Source organism: Rhinoderma darwinii, chromosome 6 (assembly GCF_050947455.1).
Source record: "Rhinoderma darwinii isolate aRhiDar2 chromosome 6, aRhiDar2.hap1, whole genome shotgun sequence".
NCBI lineage: Eukaryota > Metazoa > Chordata > Amphibia > Anura > Rhinodermatidae > Rhinoderma > Rhinoderma darwinii.
Window position 1 is genome coordinate 57362237 of NC_134692.1, and position 16392 is coordinate 57378628.

Sequence of the window (16392 nt, forward strand, 5' to 3'; positions counted from 1 at the left end):
GGATGAGTGTCAAAAGATGGCCATTGAAATAGAAACGTGCTTCTCAACAGTGATCATATGCTGCATAGGCCGTTCTTTGGCTGCATCAATTTTTGGTATAGCAATGAAATTTTGACCCTTTGTGCTTTATAATACTGGTTTCAGGAGACGAGTGAAAGTTAAGTTGATATAAATTTTACATTTTGGTATGGACTTTGACCAATTGCAGGCCCAGGCATCACCATCTTCTGGCTGGCGGGGCTCTAGTAGAAAACAGCTGACAATGCCTGGAAAAGCTTCAGACAGGAGCTCACAACTGGGCTGTCTCCATTACTGGCTCCATTACTGGGCTTTTATCCAACAACTGTTCTTTTTTTCCAATGGAGTAAATAACAGTGAAAGGGCAACAGTGTACAGAAGAAAATAATATACCATACCACTTTGCACATGCCCTATTACATACTATAGATTGTTATTACAATTATCAACAATAACCCTCCATTATGTGTTCATTGTTTTCAATATTATAATACAGTATTACTCTTTATGTATTGGATTGACTTATTATAAATAAACGTAGGGAAAATCTGCAAAGGAAAAGTATCTGCAACCAAGTGACGTTGTTGTTTTTTTAAACCACATCAAAGCACACGTAAAAAGTCAAATATGCTAGCTATACTCTTCCGTTAAAAACATGTTCTACACACATGAAGTCTCTTACCTCATTTCAGACTTCAGAGAATCTGAGGCTTTTGCTTTTATCAGTTTTAACAATCCAAGATTAAAAAAGATACATGTTAAGAAAAACAGTCTTTGTAATGAACGCTTGTTTTGTTGGCTTCCTTCTGCTGACTTCATTGCAGGTTTCTGGTGAGTTATGGCTTTTTTACTATTTTTATATTGCATTGCAAATGATGATACTAGAATATTACCAATGAAATAAATTCCATTGAAGGTTTTATTCATTGGGGATAATAATTTCATGTTTGTTCCCATATAATATATACTATATACAGTTTGCTGAGCCCCTGTATTTGCACCAGATGGGCTTCATAAATCTTACATACTACTTAACTTGTCCTACATTGTTCTTATCGGAACAGCACACCTAATCATAAGATTACTGTCAATTAGTCTATTAACAATCTGAAATAAATCTTATTATTCCAGATAGAAATAACAAAAGAAATAAAAATAATACCTATTAGAAATATTCAACATAAAAAATGAAGTTTCATAGAATAATATGCTTTTCTAATTCACCAAATACGTTACTGTTCAGTTTTTATTTGCTTATTACTTTTATTTTCAATGTTTTATATGTTTTAAGATGATCTATGTAATGTCATTGAAAAGTAAGCTTTACACAGAGCAAACACGTCATGTCCAATTGCATTTTGCATTGAAACATCTATAAAATATCAGCTTTTCTACCAATTTAGTCTATAAATATCATTAAAAGGTAAACCAAATAGGTAGAAAAGGGTCCATTTTGGAACCACTGCTGCCTCTGGATGAGCGCACAGGCAACCAAAATCTACACATCAGAAGAACAGCACTGAAGTTGACAAAACATTAAACCAAACTTTACTGGGTGCACAATTCACAATGTGTTTTGGAGCTATCTGCTTTATTTTAATTGACATATGGCATAGTCCCCTATGGCTTCTTATTATGGATGTAAATAATTATGGAATGTTTCTAATAAAGTTTCCACTTATGGATCGTAATAATTTAGTGTACACCAATTGCAATTGGTTTGGCTAAACCAGTACAATTTGTAGTTAGATTTAGTATAAAATTAGACCAGGCAGTCTAAAGATGCGCCAAATTTATCATGAATTTGTATGATGAATCTGTATGATAAATTTTGGTGCATATTGTTAGACATGCCAGGCACTTTTCTCTTCTTATACCAACTCTTGGATGGCTTAGTTTTTGGTTGGCGTTCTTTGATGCATTTTAAGCCACGCTCCTTTCCTGCTAAGCCACACCCCCTATCTGGATACTTTTTAAAGTGTCTAGTGAGGCGCACATGTTCTTGAATTATTCTGAAATGTAATGCGCCAAATTGCACCAAAATATGGCGCATTTTATACACATTCTTGACGCAAACACAGTAGTAAATCTGCCCCATTGTGTTTAGGTGATCACCGATAAAGTATTACTCCTGAAAGTTAAACTATGCAGGAATTTTAGTTAAGAATCTCTCATCTAATTAATGTTAGACCTAAACATAATGTGTCATTCTCTATATGAAAACATACATAGATATCTGAACTTCTGACAGATGTGCAGGTAGTAGAGGACATTTGATTATATATCATATTTTCATTATTATGTTACATATAAGAGATGTAAACGGTTGAGGTATTTTGAGGAATGTTGTAGTGATTGGAAGGATAGCAGGATCTTAACTTCAAATAAAATTCATTCTTAATTGGGTCATTGTGTTGTCTGGTCGACGTTTCCATTACGGCTTTGCAAGGCTATTGCACTCTGTCAGTTTACTCATTTACCTGCTACTAAGTCAGTGTCTAAACACTTAGTAACATAACAGAAACCTACACTTGCCACCATAGAGGCATGAGATTACATATTAAATGCATGCTTCTCCTCTCTGTGTGGCTTTAATGAAGTAACGCTGTGCCCACAACAAACAAAAATGGACGTGTATTTTACACTGACCATTCTGAAGGTGATGAGCGCTTTGATCTGCTGCAGTGTACTGTAACTGTATGGTCCAGCTCTCCTCTCTTTCGATGCCTGCTTACAGAGTGGAGGGGTTTCTGACCAGACAGCTTGAGATTGTACAGTGATAATGCGTATGCATTACGGGTAGTAAGGGGACGGAAGTCAATTTAGAAAACTACTGGCAAGCTTCCCTGCCTTTTCACACACCCCACCCAATTCTGACACCTGGGACGCTGTAAAATACAACATGGAGAGATAAAAACCAACAGCATTACACAGGTAACATAACAACTAGTAGATTATAAGCTAAATTGGATATTGGGTGAAATGACAGGTACCCTTTAAATATAAACATAAACCTACACAGATACATATAAGTACAAAAAAAACATAATTCTTCAATACTTCCTGTAGGTCATAATCAGGGAATGAACTCAAAAACACTTAGTGCATTTGAGTTCCTGCTTTAGTTCACCTAGTTTGCATTTGGGCCACTGTAGTTTCTCTGAAGTGAAGAAAGCTTTATTGCTCTCAGTAAGAGAAACAAAATAGCATTCGTGCAGATATGATACCTTTCAATAACTAAAAAAAATAAATTATGTTAAACAGCAAGCTTTTGAGACTGCTTAGGCCCCATTCACACGGCAGGGATACTTGGCAGTCGGACGGCCGTTTATTTAATGGCCATCACACGGCCACAGTAAAAACAATAGACCCCAAATGGGGCTATTCACAAGGCCAATTTTTTGACAGCCCGGTAAACCTGGGCAGCTTAAAAAATGTTACATGCCCTACTTTGGGCTGTTCTCACGGGCGCACGGCTCTCATAGAAGTCTGTAAAACATGGCCGACACTTGGATGTGATCCGAGTGACGGCCTGCTTTCTGCTGCTCTCTCCTTTGAGATTTTTTTGCTGTAGGTAGTGCTACAGCCCCCTTGTATATAGCACCCCCTGTAGAATTTTAAAATGGACAGGGTAAAAAACGGATGCAAAATGGGTCGAAATCGAGCATTAAAAACGGAAACATGGCCCGGAACGGAAACGTAATGAATACAAAACGGCTGAGAAAAACGAACCAAATCTGACATTTTTATCAGCTAACACTCGGACCCTGTCGTGTAAATAGAGCCTTAGGTCTCTTCATCAGGCCTGGCATCAAGAGGTCTATACTAAACCTCCATAAATAAAGTGTGGAATTCACAGAAACTATACAATATCCACCAAGAAGAAAGAAGGAATAGCCACAAAGCATTTGTATATGAAAATTCTAAATATGTATTTTATTTGTACATAATGTTTTCTCTTGAAAACAGCACCGTATTTTGAGACGTTTTTTACTCTGTGTGTGAACATACCCTGAGACATAATGAGAGGTCCTGTCACAGAAATACCTCGACGCGCGTTTAGTTGACTTGCAACTTCGTCAGGAAGTAATGAAAATAAAAAAAAGGGAATATTTATGGGAAGTCGAGATGTATCTGCCACCAGATTGCGGTCAAATCGGCCGAATCTGCCATGACGAGGAAGCTGCATGCCTGGAACGCACACGTGGTTCTAAGGCAAGTGCGTCTGACGTCACGATAACCCCAGACGCATAATTGTAAATTAGTACAGTACTACAGTTATACCAGTCATAATACAATCAATTACTGAAACATAGTAACAATAATATTATTATGATATTATTGTTACTATGTTTCAGTAATTGATTCTATTATGACTGGTATAACTGTATTACTGGAATAATTTACTATTATGTCTGGTATAACTGTATTACTGTACTCATTTATTATTATGTACTATATGTCATTAGTCAGTTATGTAGCATTTCACCTTTGTTGGACATTTTTACTTTTTCATTTTTGATCTTATTTTTTTTAATTATTTTTTTCGTGTACTGTATATATTTTTTGTTTTCAATAATCTTTCTATTAAACTGTCCCAGGATATCTTGGGAAACAATATTCACTTTCCTACATTTATGCAGGTCTTTCTTATTATAAAGTGTGAGAATCTTTTATGGTGATTTACTCATATAGGCATATAGTGTATTATAGAATTTTTGTGTTACACTTTATTTATACACAATAGTTAGGCTTTATAAGATATATACATTTTTGTATTTTTTTTAAACTATTTTCTCACAGAGGTGGTCTGCTCTATTTGGCTGTTTCATGGCTAGTACTTACAGCGTATCATTCTATAAATTGCATACCGTCTTGTAGTTATTATTTTTTATATTAAACATATGTCTAACAAACTTACCAATCTTGACCCTTAATTTTGATGATACGTGTTCACAGACGCGATCCGCGCATGTGCCGGGTTGGCTGTTATGCCTGGGCGCCGTGTATACGTGTTGCCATGGTGACTTGCATCGTGACCTCAGACGCACTTGCCGTGGTGCCACGTGTGCGTTCCAGGCATGCAGCTCACCACTCATCATGGCGGATTTGCGCCGATTTGGACTGTAATCAGGTGGCAGATTCATCTCCACTTCCCATAAATATGCCCCACCCTCCCAATTAAACCTTGTTGCCTGATACAGCTACAATAATTATATGTGCTATGTGGGAGAGGAGCAAGAATATGTGCCCATAAAATTTTATGAACGTATACCACACAGATCCATAATATTGCCCTGTGCATGAGCATTATGATATGTTCACATTTGGCGTTTTTGTTGCAGATTTTCTACAACAAAAAAACACTGTATAAAATATGTGAAGTGAGCTTAGAAATCCATGAGAAAATACACCTCCCGTTGGTGGCACAGACTCCACAGTTTTACGAGGATAAATATATATATATATATATATATATATATATATATATATATATATATATATATATATATATATATATAAATATATACTGTATGTATATATTTCACAGAATACAACATACTGTCCTAATTTTGCCACAGGAAGATGTTCGTTATTAGATCATGATAGCTAAAATTTAAGCCTGGGTGGTTTATAACATAGGGAGAAATATATATATGATGTTTGTTAACATTGTTTAATAGTAACATGCTCAATAATAACATAATATAATTATGTAAACTCTTCAATATGATTTTAAATGTACTACATATATACTTTACCACACTATAATAATAACTGTATTGCTTTTCTTTTTTTACAGCACAAACTTTTGGGAAAAGCAACTCATGTCCACATTTAGTGGTTGCTACCCGTATGGGAGAAGTAGAACTCTGTCGATATAGCCCTTCAGAGACTTCTAAGTTTAACTTGACTCTCGAAAAAGGCAATAAAGGAGATGTGACATGTCTGGTATATACTTCGGGTACCGAAATAAAATTACACAGCTGGACAAACAAAGCACTATGTCGTGTTCAGAAATTTAATGGTACTTATTCTGTAAGTCTTATTAACCTTGAAGAAAATCATGCTGACATTTACATTTGTCGTATGCAAATTTTTTATCCACCTCCTCTTACAGAGTCCATTGTGAATACGACACATTTGTATGTCCGTGGTAAGTCCTCAGTTTTCTCATATCATATTGGCTACATTTTGTAACTATAAGGGCGGATTCACACAAACGTGAATTGCATCCGTGCAGGCCGCGTGGTTTTCACGCGGCTCGCATGGACCAATAGAAGTATATGGGGCAGTACAGACAGTCCGTGCTTTTTGCGCAGCGTTTGTCCGCTGCGTAAAAAGCGCGACACGTTTTTCAGTATCTCGGCGTTTTTCGCGCATCACGCACCCATTGAAGTCAATGGGTGCGTGAAAACCACGCAGGTCGCTCGGAAGCACTTCCGTGCGAACTGGCTGTTTCGCGCAACAGCTGTCAAAAGGATGAATGTAAACAGAAAAGCACCACGTGCTTTTCTGTTTACAAACATCCAAATGGCGTGTCATAATGATGGCGGCTGCGCGAAAACCACGCAGCCGCGCATCATATGCTGCTGCCACACGGAGCTGTCAAGTGGCTTTTGCGCAGGCAAAACGTTGCGTGTTTTGCGTGCACAAAAACGCCACGTTCGTCTGAATCAGCCCTATGGCTGGATTGATAAATGTAGTTTTTGGTGCAGTATTTAATGCAGAGCAGGAGTGGATCAAAAATAGAGCAGAAATATTAAGGAAAGACTAATATGTCTCCTGTATTTTAGATCCATTCCTGAGTTCGGACCAAAGAACTACATCCCAAACTGAACCAATATCAGTGTATGTGCATGTGTAAATCTAGCCTAACATTTGTTTTCTTCTTATCTCAGGACTCTTCTCTGCTAATTTATAACTTCTTTTTAGACAAAATGCTAAAACGGACAGTTTTGAGAGGGACATGTTTAGGACGCTAAGGGCACGGCCAGACGTGGCGGAATTGCTGTGGTATTCCTCTGCGGACAGTCCGCAGTGGAATTCTCCGGCGGCCGTTTTTACAGTTGTTTCAATAAATTTTTATGCAAGTTAGTTCAGACGTTGCGGTAAACGCCGCTGCGGACCATAGGCTGCGGTGCGGAAATTTCCCTCCGCAGCATGCACTGTCTGTTGTGGAGAAGCAGCGGAATTTCACTGCGGATTTCAGCCTTTGCAAATCAAAAACTGAAATTTGTGGCAAGTCCGCTGTCTTTCCTGCAATGTCTGAATTACCTGTCAAATGTGCAAATGTTGGTGCAGATTCGTTGCGTAATTGCCCCAAATCTGCACCAACATTTGCAGCGGAAAAACTCTGCCACGTCTGGCCGTGCCCTAAATCCCAGCAGTATAACAACATTTTAGTGGTTTAGCGCCCTAAAAATCTAGTGACATGTTACCTTTAACATGTACAGTATTTGCACACAGAAGAAGCTTGAATAAATATTTACTAGGTTATAACTTATCTATAGCTCCTTTATGCCACAAACAAGTTAAAACATACTCTGGAAAACACTGTGCTAATGCTAAGAAAAGACATAATTTTGATAAACTCATTACATTTAAATTTTCATTTGTATAAGGGTAAGGCCACACGGTGCGTCGTTGACGCGGTTTTGTTGCGCTTGAAAACCGCATGCAGTCAACTGCATGCATTTTTTGTCTCTGTAATGCTGCAGTTCTCTTGCGTTTTTAAAGGAAATAATTGATGGACATAGTTTTCACCCGTGTTGAAGTTTGTTAGGTGCTTCCTGTATATAGTTCATTATAATGCATTGCAGAACTGTTAGCAAAAACGCAAGCAGTTCAGCAACAACTTTGGCAGCGCGGTCATTAACTGCATGCGGTCAGACATAATGAAGATGCAGTTAACTGCACAAAAACCACATTGTAATATAATAGCAGCAGTCTGTCCATAACAGAAATTTCACCATTGACTTCTATTGAAAAATAATTTGCTGCAGTTTAAAAACGCAACATAAACGCACCGTGACCACACTGTGTAGCCTTAGGGTATGCTCACACGACCTATTTTCGGACGTTTTTCGGGCCCTAAACGCCCGAAAAATGGCCGAAAATAAGCCGTGTGAACATACCCTTAGGCTGGGTTCACACGAGCATGTTACGTCCGTAATGGACGGAACGTATTTGGGCCGCAAGTCCCGGACCGAACACACTGCAGAGAGCCGGGCTCCTAGCATCATAGTTATGTACGACGTTAGGAGTCCCTGCCTCGCTGCAGGACAACTGTCCCGTACTGTAATCATGTTTTCAGTACGGGACAGTAGTTCCACAGAATTGTGTTCTTTAACTTTGTGGCAGCAATTTGGGAAAGGCATTAAAAAATGGTCTGCTGAGTTTGGCGTTTGGTTTTATGTACATAAAGCGTAATCATTGTATTAAGTCCTGCAACTTAATGCAATTCCTCATCATTGTAAAGACCTCGGTTTGCCATCAGTGAATGCAAACATTCGTGTTTACATTTAGAAGCTAAAAAGCTGTCTTCATTGTGTCCTGCTCACACCCGTCCACAGCTTTTTACAAGGTTCCAATCAGAGTTTTCTCTTCTAGCCCTTTTAGGATATGGTCACACGGCCAAAAAATCGGAAGCAGAACACCTCCAAACATCTGCCCATTGAATTCAATGGGAAAAAAGGCGTTCTGTTGTGCCTTTTTTTTACGCGGCCGTTTTTAGGGTATGTTCACATGCTTAGCAAAAAAAGTCTGAAAATACGGAGCTGTTTTCAAGGGAAAATAGCTCCAGATTCAGCCGTTTTCAGCCGGTTGAAAAATCGGAAGCAGAACACCTTCAAACATCTGGCCATTGATTTCAATTGTAAAAGCGGCGTTCTGTTCCGATGGAGCGTTTTTTTACGCGGCCGTTTGGAAAAAACTGTGTGTAAAAAGTTGCCCCATAAAAAGAAGTGCATGTCACATCTTGAGCCGTTTTTTGGAGCCGTTTTTCATTGACCCTAAATAAACAGCTCCAAAAATGGCCGTAAAAAAACGCGAGTTTACTTAGAAAACGTCTGAAAATCGGGAGCTGTTTTCCCTTAAAAACAGCTCCGTATTTTCAGAAGTTTTTTTATAAGCGTGTAAAAAATACCCTTAGTGTATGTTCACGCCGCCTATTTTCAGCCGTTTTTCGAGCCGTAAACGGCCCAAAAAAATGTCTGCAATTACAGGGGCTGAACGCTTACAAACATTTGTCTATTTATTTCAATGGGATAAACGAAATTTTGTTCCCAATGGGGCGTTTTTTACGAGTCCTTTTTTTAAAAAAAAAACTAAAATACCCTCAGGGTATGTTCACACACTTAACAAAAAACAGCTGTAAAATATGGAGCTGTTTTCAAGGGAAAACAGCCTCTGATTTTCATCCGTTTTTTAAGCATCAAGCGTTTTTTTGTAGCGCTTTTTATGGACGTTTTTGGAGCTTTTTTTCTATTGAGACAATGATGGTCTGACGGAACCAATGAACGGAAGCCCGACGCAGATGTGAACCCAGGCTAAGATAAGATTACACCTTTGATGTACTTGTCTATAGCTTTTGAGATGCGTACATTTTGTATAGAAAACAATTGTTAGCTATTACCTTGATGTATTTATTAGTTACTTACCACATTTAATATTTTTATCCTAGATATTGGCCATCCCCCAGCTTGCCATATACTGTCATTTGCGGAAACATGGGTTTTGATTGGAGTTTCTGTCTTCCTTTTTACATGTTTCATGGTGGTATTATTCATAAGCTCTAAGAGAAAGGTGAGTACTTACTAAAGGTAATAAAGTAATACTTGGTTTTATAACCACTAAGGCTCCATAGGCACTAGGCAGAGCCATATGCATGAAGACTGTACGGCAGCAAACAATTCCTTATGGCTGCATAGAACAGAGCCTGTGTGTAGTTATATGGTGCTTCCATGCAACACCGTATCACAAAGATCTTCTCCCCTAGATGCAATGCTTCTAGAGAATACATCCATAATATGGTATCTGACACCCGGCATCATACGGAATCCAACAGAAAAAAATTGTATGCCTCAATATGAAATTGGATGCGTGCACTAGGGCTTTATAGAGTGGTATGATTGCTCTATTACAATTCATGATGCAGTAGTGTGCACAAGGCTTTATAGTGTGGAAAGTAACTTCTAAGAATTAGCACGTTTATATACATATAGACTTGACCAGATTTTTACACTAAAAATACCCTCATGTGGCCCCTCTATTCCTCAGGAGTACTACCGGGAAGGTGACCTACCAGACAGGAAGGTGCAGAGCAGAGTTTGTAAGAATTAAGTCTTCTTACCTTGCTGCAGCTGTGGTCTGCACGTTCCTTCGTCCGGGAGGTCGCCATTCAAGTCCCGGGAGATCCCCTAGGTGGGGTGCCGTCCTTCTGGTCAAGTCCCTGTTTCGGGCGCCAATTTCTGTGATCGCAATGAGGTCACTTTACGCCTTGATCTCCATGCAGGTTCAAATCAGGTGGGGGGGTGCGAGCTCGGAGAAGCAACAGATACACTGAGACGTTTCTCAAAGTAAAAATCCTTCTAATTTATTGAACTACAGTGCTCATATTTATATCAGACGAACAAAGAACATTCCATAACATATGAGTCATCTGTACATTCAAGCCTTACAACTTCCTTTCCCATGAAGCTCATTGGTGGAGCACCAGGTATTCCCTTAGGTTTCCTTTATGCTTAGGGGGGGGTTGGTCAAGTGATTGACCACCATCTGTTTGCAATTACAAGCGACAGCAGAGCATCTGCAAACTATTTCCTCTCTTAACCTTTCTAAAATATTCATTCTATTGTAACACGTTTCTCCTTTATAACCTTTCACTCCTTGGGGCCCCAGATACATTATACATATATTTATACCATAACACAGACAAAACAGAACATTTTATATACATTATCTCTTATCAAAAACTTGCATTATATTAATTATTAATGAACCTACCTAATATATTTTGCAAAACGTAACAATATAGGAATAACAAGAAGAAGACCATGGCAAAACTACAACTTTGTTCACACGTTGTAAGTTTGTGGCATCTTTTTCGTCCAGATTTGCAGATGGAAAATCCGCAGCAGACCGTTACAGTAGCAGATGGATGAGATTTTAACAGATCTGATCCACACGCTGCAACAACAAAAAAATGCAGCAAAAACATTTATAAGGGCAAAGCCCCACGTGGCGGAATTGCTCTGGAATTCCGCTGCGGACACTCCGCAGCATTAATCCGCAGCGGACCCGTTTCTCCATTGCCTTCCACTGCTTTTTAGTAGGGTTCGTTTAGACGATGCGGAAAATTCCGCTGCGGAGCATAGGCTGCGGTGCGGAATTTGGTGTCCGCAGCATACAATGGATGTTGCGGACGTGTGGCGGACTGGTTGCGGACTCATTGCGGAAGTTCTCCATTGACTTCAATGGAGATTCTAAATTCCGCAATGAAGTCCGCAGATGTCATGTACATGTTATGTGTGCTGCGGAGCATATTGGTTTTTAACATGACATTTCTTCATTCTGGCTGGACCTATGTATTTCTAGGTCTACAGCCAGACTGAGGAAGTCAATAGGGCTCCCGTAATTACGGGTGACTACGTGTGTACACCCATAATTATGGGTGACTACGTGTGTGCACCCATAATTACGGGTGACTACGTGTGTGCACCCATAATTACGGGTGACTACGTGTGTGCACCCGTAATTATGTGAGCGTTGCTAGGCGACGTCAGTAAATAGTCACTGTCCAGGGTGCTGAAAGTGTTAAGCGATGGGCAGTAACTGTTTCAGCACCCTGGACAGTGACTACCGATCACAATATACATCAACCTGTAAGAAAAATAGAAGTTCATACTTACCGAGAACTCCCTGCTTCTGTCTCCAGTCTGGCTTCCCAGAATGACGTTTCAGTCTAAATGACGGCTGCAGCCAATCACAGGCTGCAGCGGTCACATGGACTGCCACGTCATCCAGGGAGGTCGGGCTGGATGCCGAAAGAGGGACGCGTCACCAAGACAACGGCCGGTAAGTATGAAATTCTTTTACTTTCACTAGGGAAAGTGCTGTCCCTTCTCTCTATCCTGCACTGATAGAGAGAAGTGAAGTACTTTCACCTCAATACGCAACGGCCAGTCCGCATCAATTTTTTGCACATTTTGGGCATATCCGCAACAGAAACGCAGATTCTGTGCGACATTGATGCGGACAGTTGCGGAAGAAATACGCCACGTGGGGCCATGCCCTTAATTGACATTCCCATTAATAAATGTAAGTAGGGGAAAAAAAACCACCAAATTCTTTATTTAAAAAAGAAAGAAAGTCCATACGCAACTTAACTAGGGTTGCCATAGCGACAGCTCCTTGTACCCCCGGCTTTTCTCCAATCATAGGCTGCAGGCTGGAGATTGACCAGACGTGAGAAGCAGGGATGTGTTGCTATGGCAACGCCAAGAGAAGTGGGTATAGTATTTTTTTTTTCACCTCTGCTTTCCAACAGCGGCCATTCCTGCTGAAAGTCTGCATCAAATTAAATACAATTTGGCGCACACTTTGGACGGATTTACCTGCAGGTTCAGGGTTGGATGCACTTAAAACTTCTCCGAAGCATATCGGACCTTTGTAAACATAGCCTTAAAAAAGAATGTTAATTGTCATTTGCACAATGCATAGGTTTTAGGGTATGTTCACATGGCCTATTTTCGGCCAAAAAAAATCTGAAGCAGAACGCCTCCAAACATCTGCCCATTGATTTCAATGGGAAAAACTGCGTTCTGTTGTTACGGCCGCGAAAAAAAAAACTGCAGGACACTTCTTGGGACATTTTTGGAGCTGTTTTTCATTGACTCTATAGAAAACAGCTCAAAAACCAGCCGTAAAAAACGCAGTGAAAAACGCCACGAAAATCGCGAGTGGCTTAAAAAAAGTCTGAATATCAGGAGCTGTTTTCCCTTGAAAACAGCTCCATATTTTCAGATGTTTTTGAGTTTGCATGTGCACATACCCTTATTGGTTTGGGAAAGGAGTTTCAGTCTTCAAATACAATTTTAAATATCTGTACAAATTTTTAAAAAATCGGAAACAGGAAAATTATAGATGTTAGAAGATGGTGCCGAAATACAGGCATGCTCAGCACTCTAGTGCTAACTTATAAATCTGTGCTACAGGGAAACATCATCTGCTACCCAAGTAGAAAAGTGACCAAGTACTGATATAATAATAGAGACCAGTCACATTTTGGGAAATCCAGCCTTGTACTTTCAGCTAATTTAGCAGAAAAATTGTGGATACGTCGCAGTCAATATAGTTCCTAACATGGTCTCAATGTTACTGTATAAGCTAAGATGGGCTTCAATGATCAACAATGGTTTCCAAATTGCACATGCCGCATAGAAAAAAAAAATCAAGGCTGGGGAAAGACAGTTTTGTGCATCAGTAAAGGATCTAATCTAAAATCTTGGAATCTTTCTGAAAATTATTTGGTAAATTTTCCCTGCAGGAAAGTATGAGAAATTTTTGCGTTTAATATTAATTTATGTTTTTGACAGCATTGCAGAGAATGTGATGCTAGAAACTCGGAGCTGACAAAGGAGCATAACAGCGAATATATGCACATGGCTTCTGTCCCTCTTGCAAGATGTCCAGTGCGCTAAGGTATGATGAGCCACCAATGGTATTTACCATGATATATAATAACTTCCAATATCAAATGTACATACATCTGCTTGTATCTTTACTAGTTAATAAAAAATAACATTGTAATTTTGGGATGATGCATACCTTCCAAGGGGTCACTATTCTAGAGTTATGATCATCTCTGATCAATTTAGAAATCATATTTCTCCCAAAAGTGTCTGTTTGACTTTTAATGCACATTAGCACATGCTCTGTATATTACTTGATGTTTTAGTGCTCTTTGGTGGACTCCTACATACAATAGAATATTTGTGTGATAGGGTGGATTACCAAATAAGAAAGTACGAACATTTCAATTAATTTAGAAGTTCTGCCTGATTTCCTGTAAATCTGCTTTGTTGCTCAAACCAATAATACATAGACAATTGGAAGTAACAGAAAAGAGTGAGAACTAAATAAAATGATTGAATTATATACTATTGTCCAGAACCACACTATTAACACCTGCTCTATATCCTAGTTCATAGGCATGTACACTATATGGCCAGAAGTATGAGGACACCAAAACAGGTGCATTAAATTAAAGGGAAGGTGTCCCAATTTTTTTTTATATAATATTGCTTTTAGTATGTCATTAAAATAAATTTTATTTATTTGTGTTTTTGTGTTGTACTTTTTACTTTTTTCTTTCTTTTACTTCTCTATGGGGGCTGCCATTTTTTTTTTCATCTCTGTATGTGTCGATTAACGACACATACAGGGATGGAATACGGCACATATATCCCCATAGAGAATGCGAACGGGAGCCGTCCCATTCACTATAGAATATGCCGTCTGTGTGGGAACGGCACATGCGCTGCTCCCACACAGACCAAAAGGAAGGTCTTTGGTAGAGCGACATCCGGCACCATTTTCATGCGGCCGAACAGTAAGATGATGACTTCCGGTCGCGGCTTCCGGCCATATGTTCAAGGCAGCGCAGATACAAGGACTAGGAGTGGAGGGGGCAGCGGCGGCAGGAGCAGGTAAGTTATGTTTGTGTATGTGATGTGTGTGTATGTTTGTGTTATACAATGTGTAATCATTTATATACTAACTGTTTAACTAGAAAAAAAAAAAAAGAGACACATTACCTTTAAGCACACAGCAATACAATCTCCATAGACAAATATTGATGGCAGTAATATGGGTTGTACTGAAGAGGTCAGTGACCTTAAACTTGGCACTGTCATAGGATGCCACCTTTGCCACAAATCAGTTTGTGAAATTTCTGATATGTGTGATCCACCAAGGTCAACCCTAAGGGGCTGTTTTTCAAGGTTTGGGCTAGGTCCCTTATTTTCACTGAAAGGTAACTTTAAAGAGAACCTTTCACCTGCCCATACATGTGCAGCTGAGTGCACCATGTAATAGGCAGGGCTACAAAAACACTGTCTCACTTGAATTTTTTTTCCTATCTTCCTCCGTTATTCACATATCGGTGCCGTTATATTTAGTGCCCAATATGTAACTAAGCCTCTGAACTGTCAATGGGGAGTTTCTATCTAACTAAATGGCAAGGGGGCGTGATGTCTTCGCTCTGATACTGTCCAATCAGCTGTGGACAATGTCAGGGCAGCTTGTGCTGTGTTCCCTCCCACGAGAACACACATAGACTGAGAGAGCGCTCTCTGCAGAACCACCAGTTAGTTCTGATAACTTTTAATATTATATTTTTCAAGAAAGGCATCAAGGCCCTTCTTGAACTTGCTCAATAAATCAACCATCCTGCGGCATAGAGTTCCATAGTCACATGGCTCTTACGTGTATGGTACTTAAGATTGAGTGATTTTATTTTTTTAGTCATGAGGGATTGGACATTATAAATTGTTATACTGTGATAAAAGAATACTCTAACCACAAACGAGTAAGAAAGTAAGTCAAGCCCTCCGAGTAAAATTGCACGCTATATAGTGCCCTCAACACAAAAATAGGAAAGTAGGAAAATATATTGAGAACATATGAAAAGCATATCATTTTCATATAGGTTTTGACATGACTCAGATTGCTAATTGTAAAATCAAAGTATACAGCAGAAAGTAAAGATAAAACCATATACACACCATTATTAACAGGAAGGATGCCCTAATGCTTGTTTCCCTCTCCCAGCCTCTTCTGATCCCTAGGTAGATAAGGGTGGCATAACCCTCTGGCTATGTAACACTCAATTTCTTCCTAACTATACTATGTAATGGCTAGCCTGATTTGGGCCATATCTTCGCATAGGCCCCAGGCAGCTGCACGTGCTGCCTCTTTCATTTGTACACCTTTGTGTAGAATCATAACCATATGAGCTTGCCAGGTATACATTATATGGACTGTTCCTTCTTAGAATGAAGCAAACCTAATGATCACCCGGTCCAGCTACTCTTGCCCCCGACAATCAGCTGTCATTGCTTGGAATTGCTTTGTGCTCCCCCTGCAAGGATGTATTAATACTACATGTGGACTATTTATATTAATGAAATGATCATCTAATATGTGGTTGAGTCAAATGCATGTGGGGTAGCTACTCTTTTCATTAGCTCTCTATTCTGGCTAATAGAGGTGGGTCCAGAGCAGAGGACCTCCTTTTTTACATCCATATTCCCAAATACAAAATATATGCTTAATAGAAAAAAGAGACTGGCGCTCCTCTAAGGTAATACC

General features: G+C 39.3%; 1 protein-coding gene across 1 annotated transcript; it reads left to right on the top strand.

Annotated features, from left to right (window-relative positions):
- The first annotated feature begins 773 nt into the window (after positions 1-773).
- Positions 774-13721, top strand: ICOS (inducible T cell costimulator). Its single transcript, XM_075831521.1, has 4 exons — positions 774-849; positions 5822-6172; positions 9704-9825; positions 13617-13721. The coding sequence occupies exons 1-4, from the start codon at positions 774-776 to the stop codon at positions 13719-13721; spliced, it is 654 nt and encodes a 217-aa protein (XP_075687636.1).
- The last annotated feature ends 2671 nt before the right edge of the window (positions 13722-16392 follow it).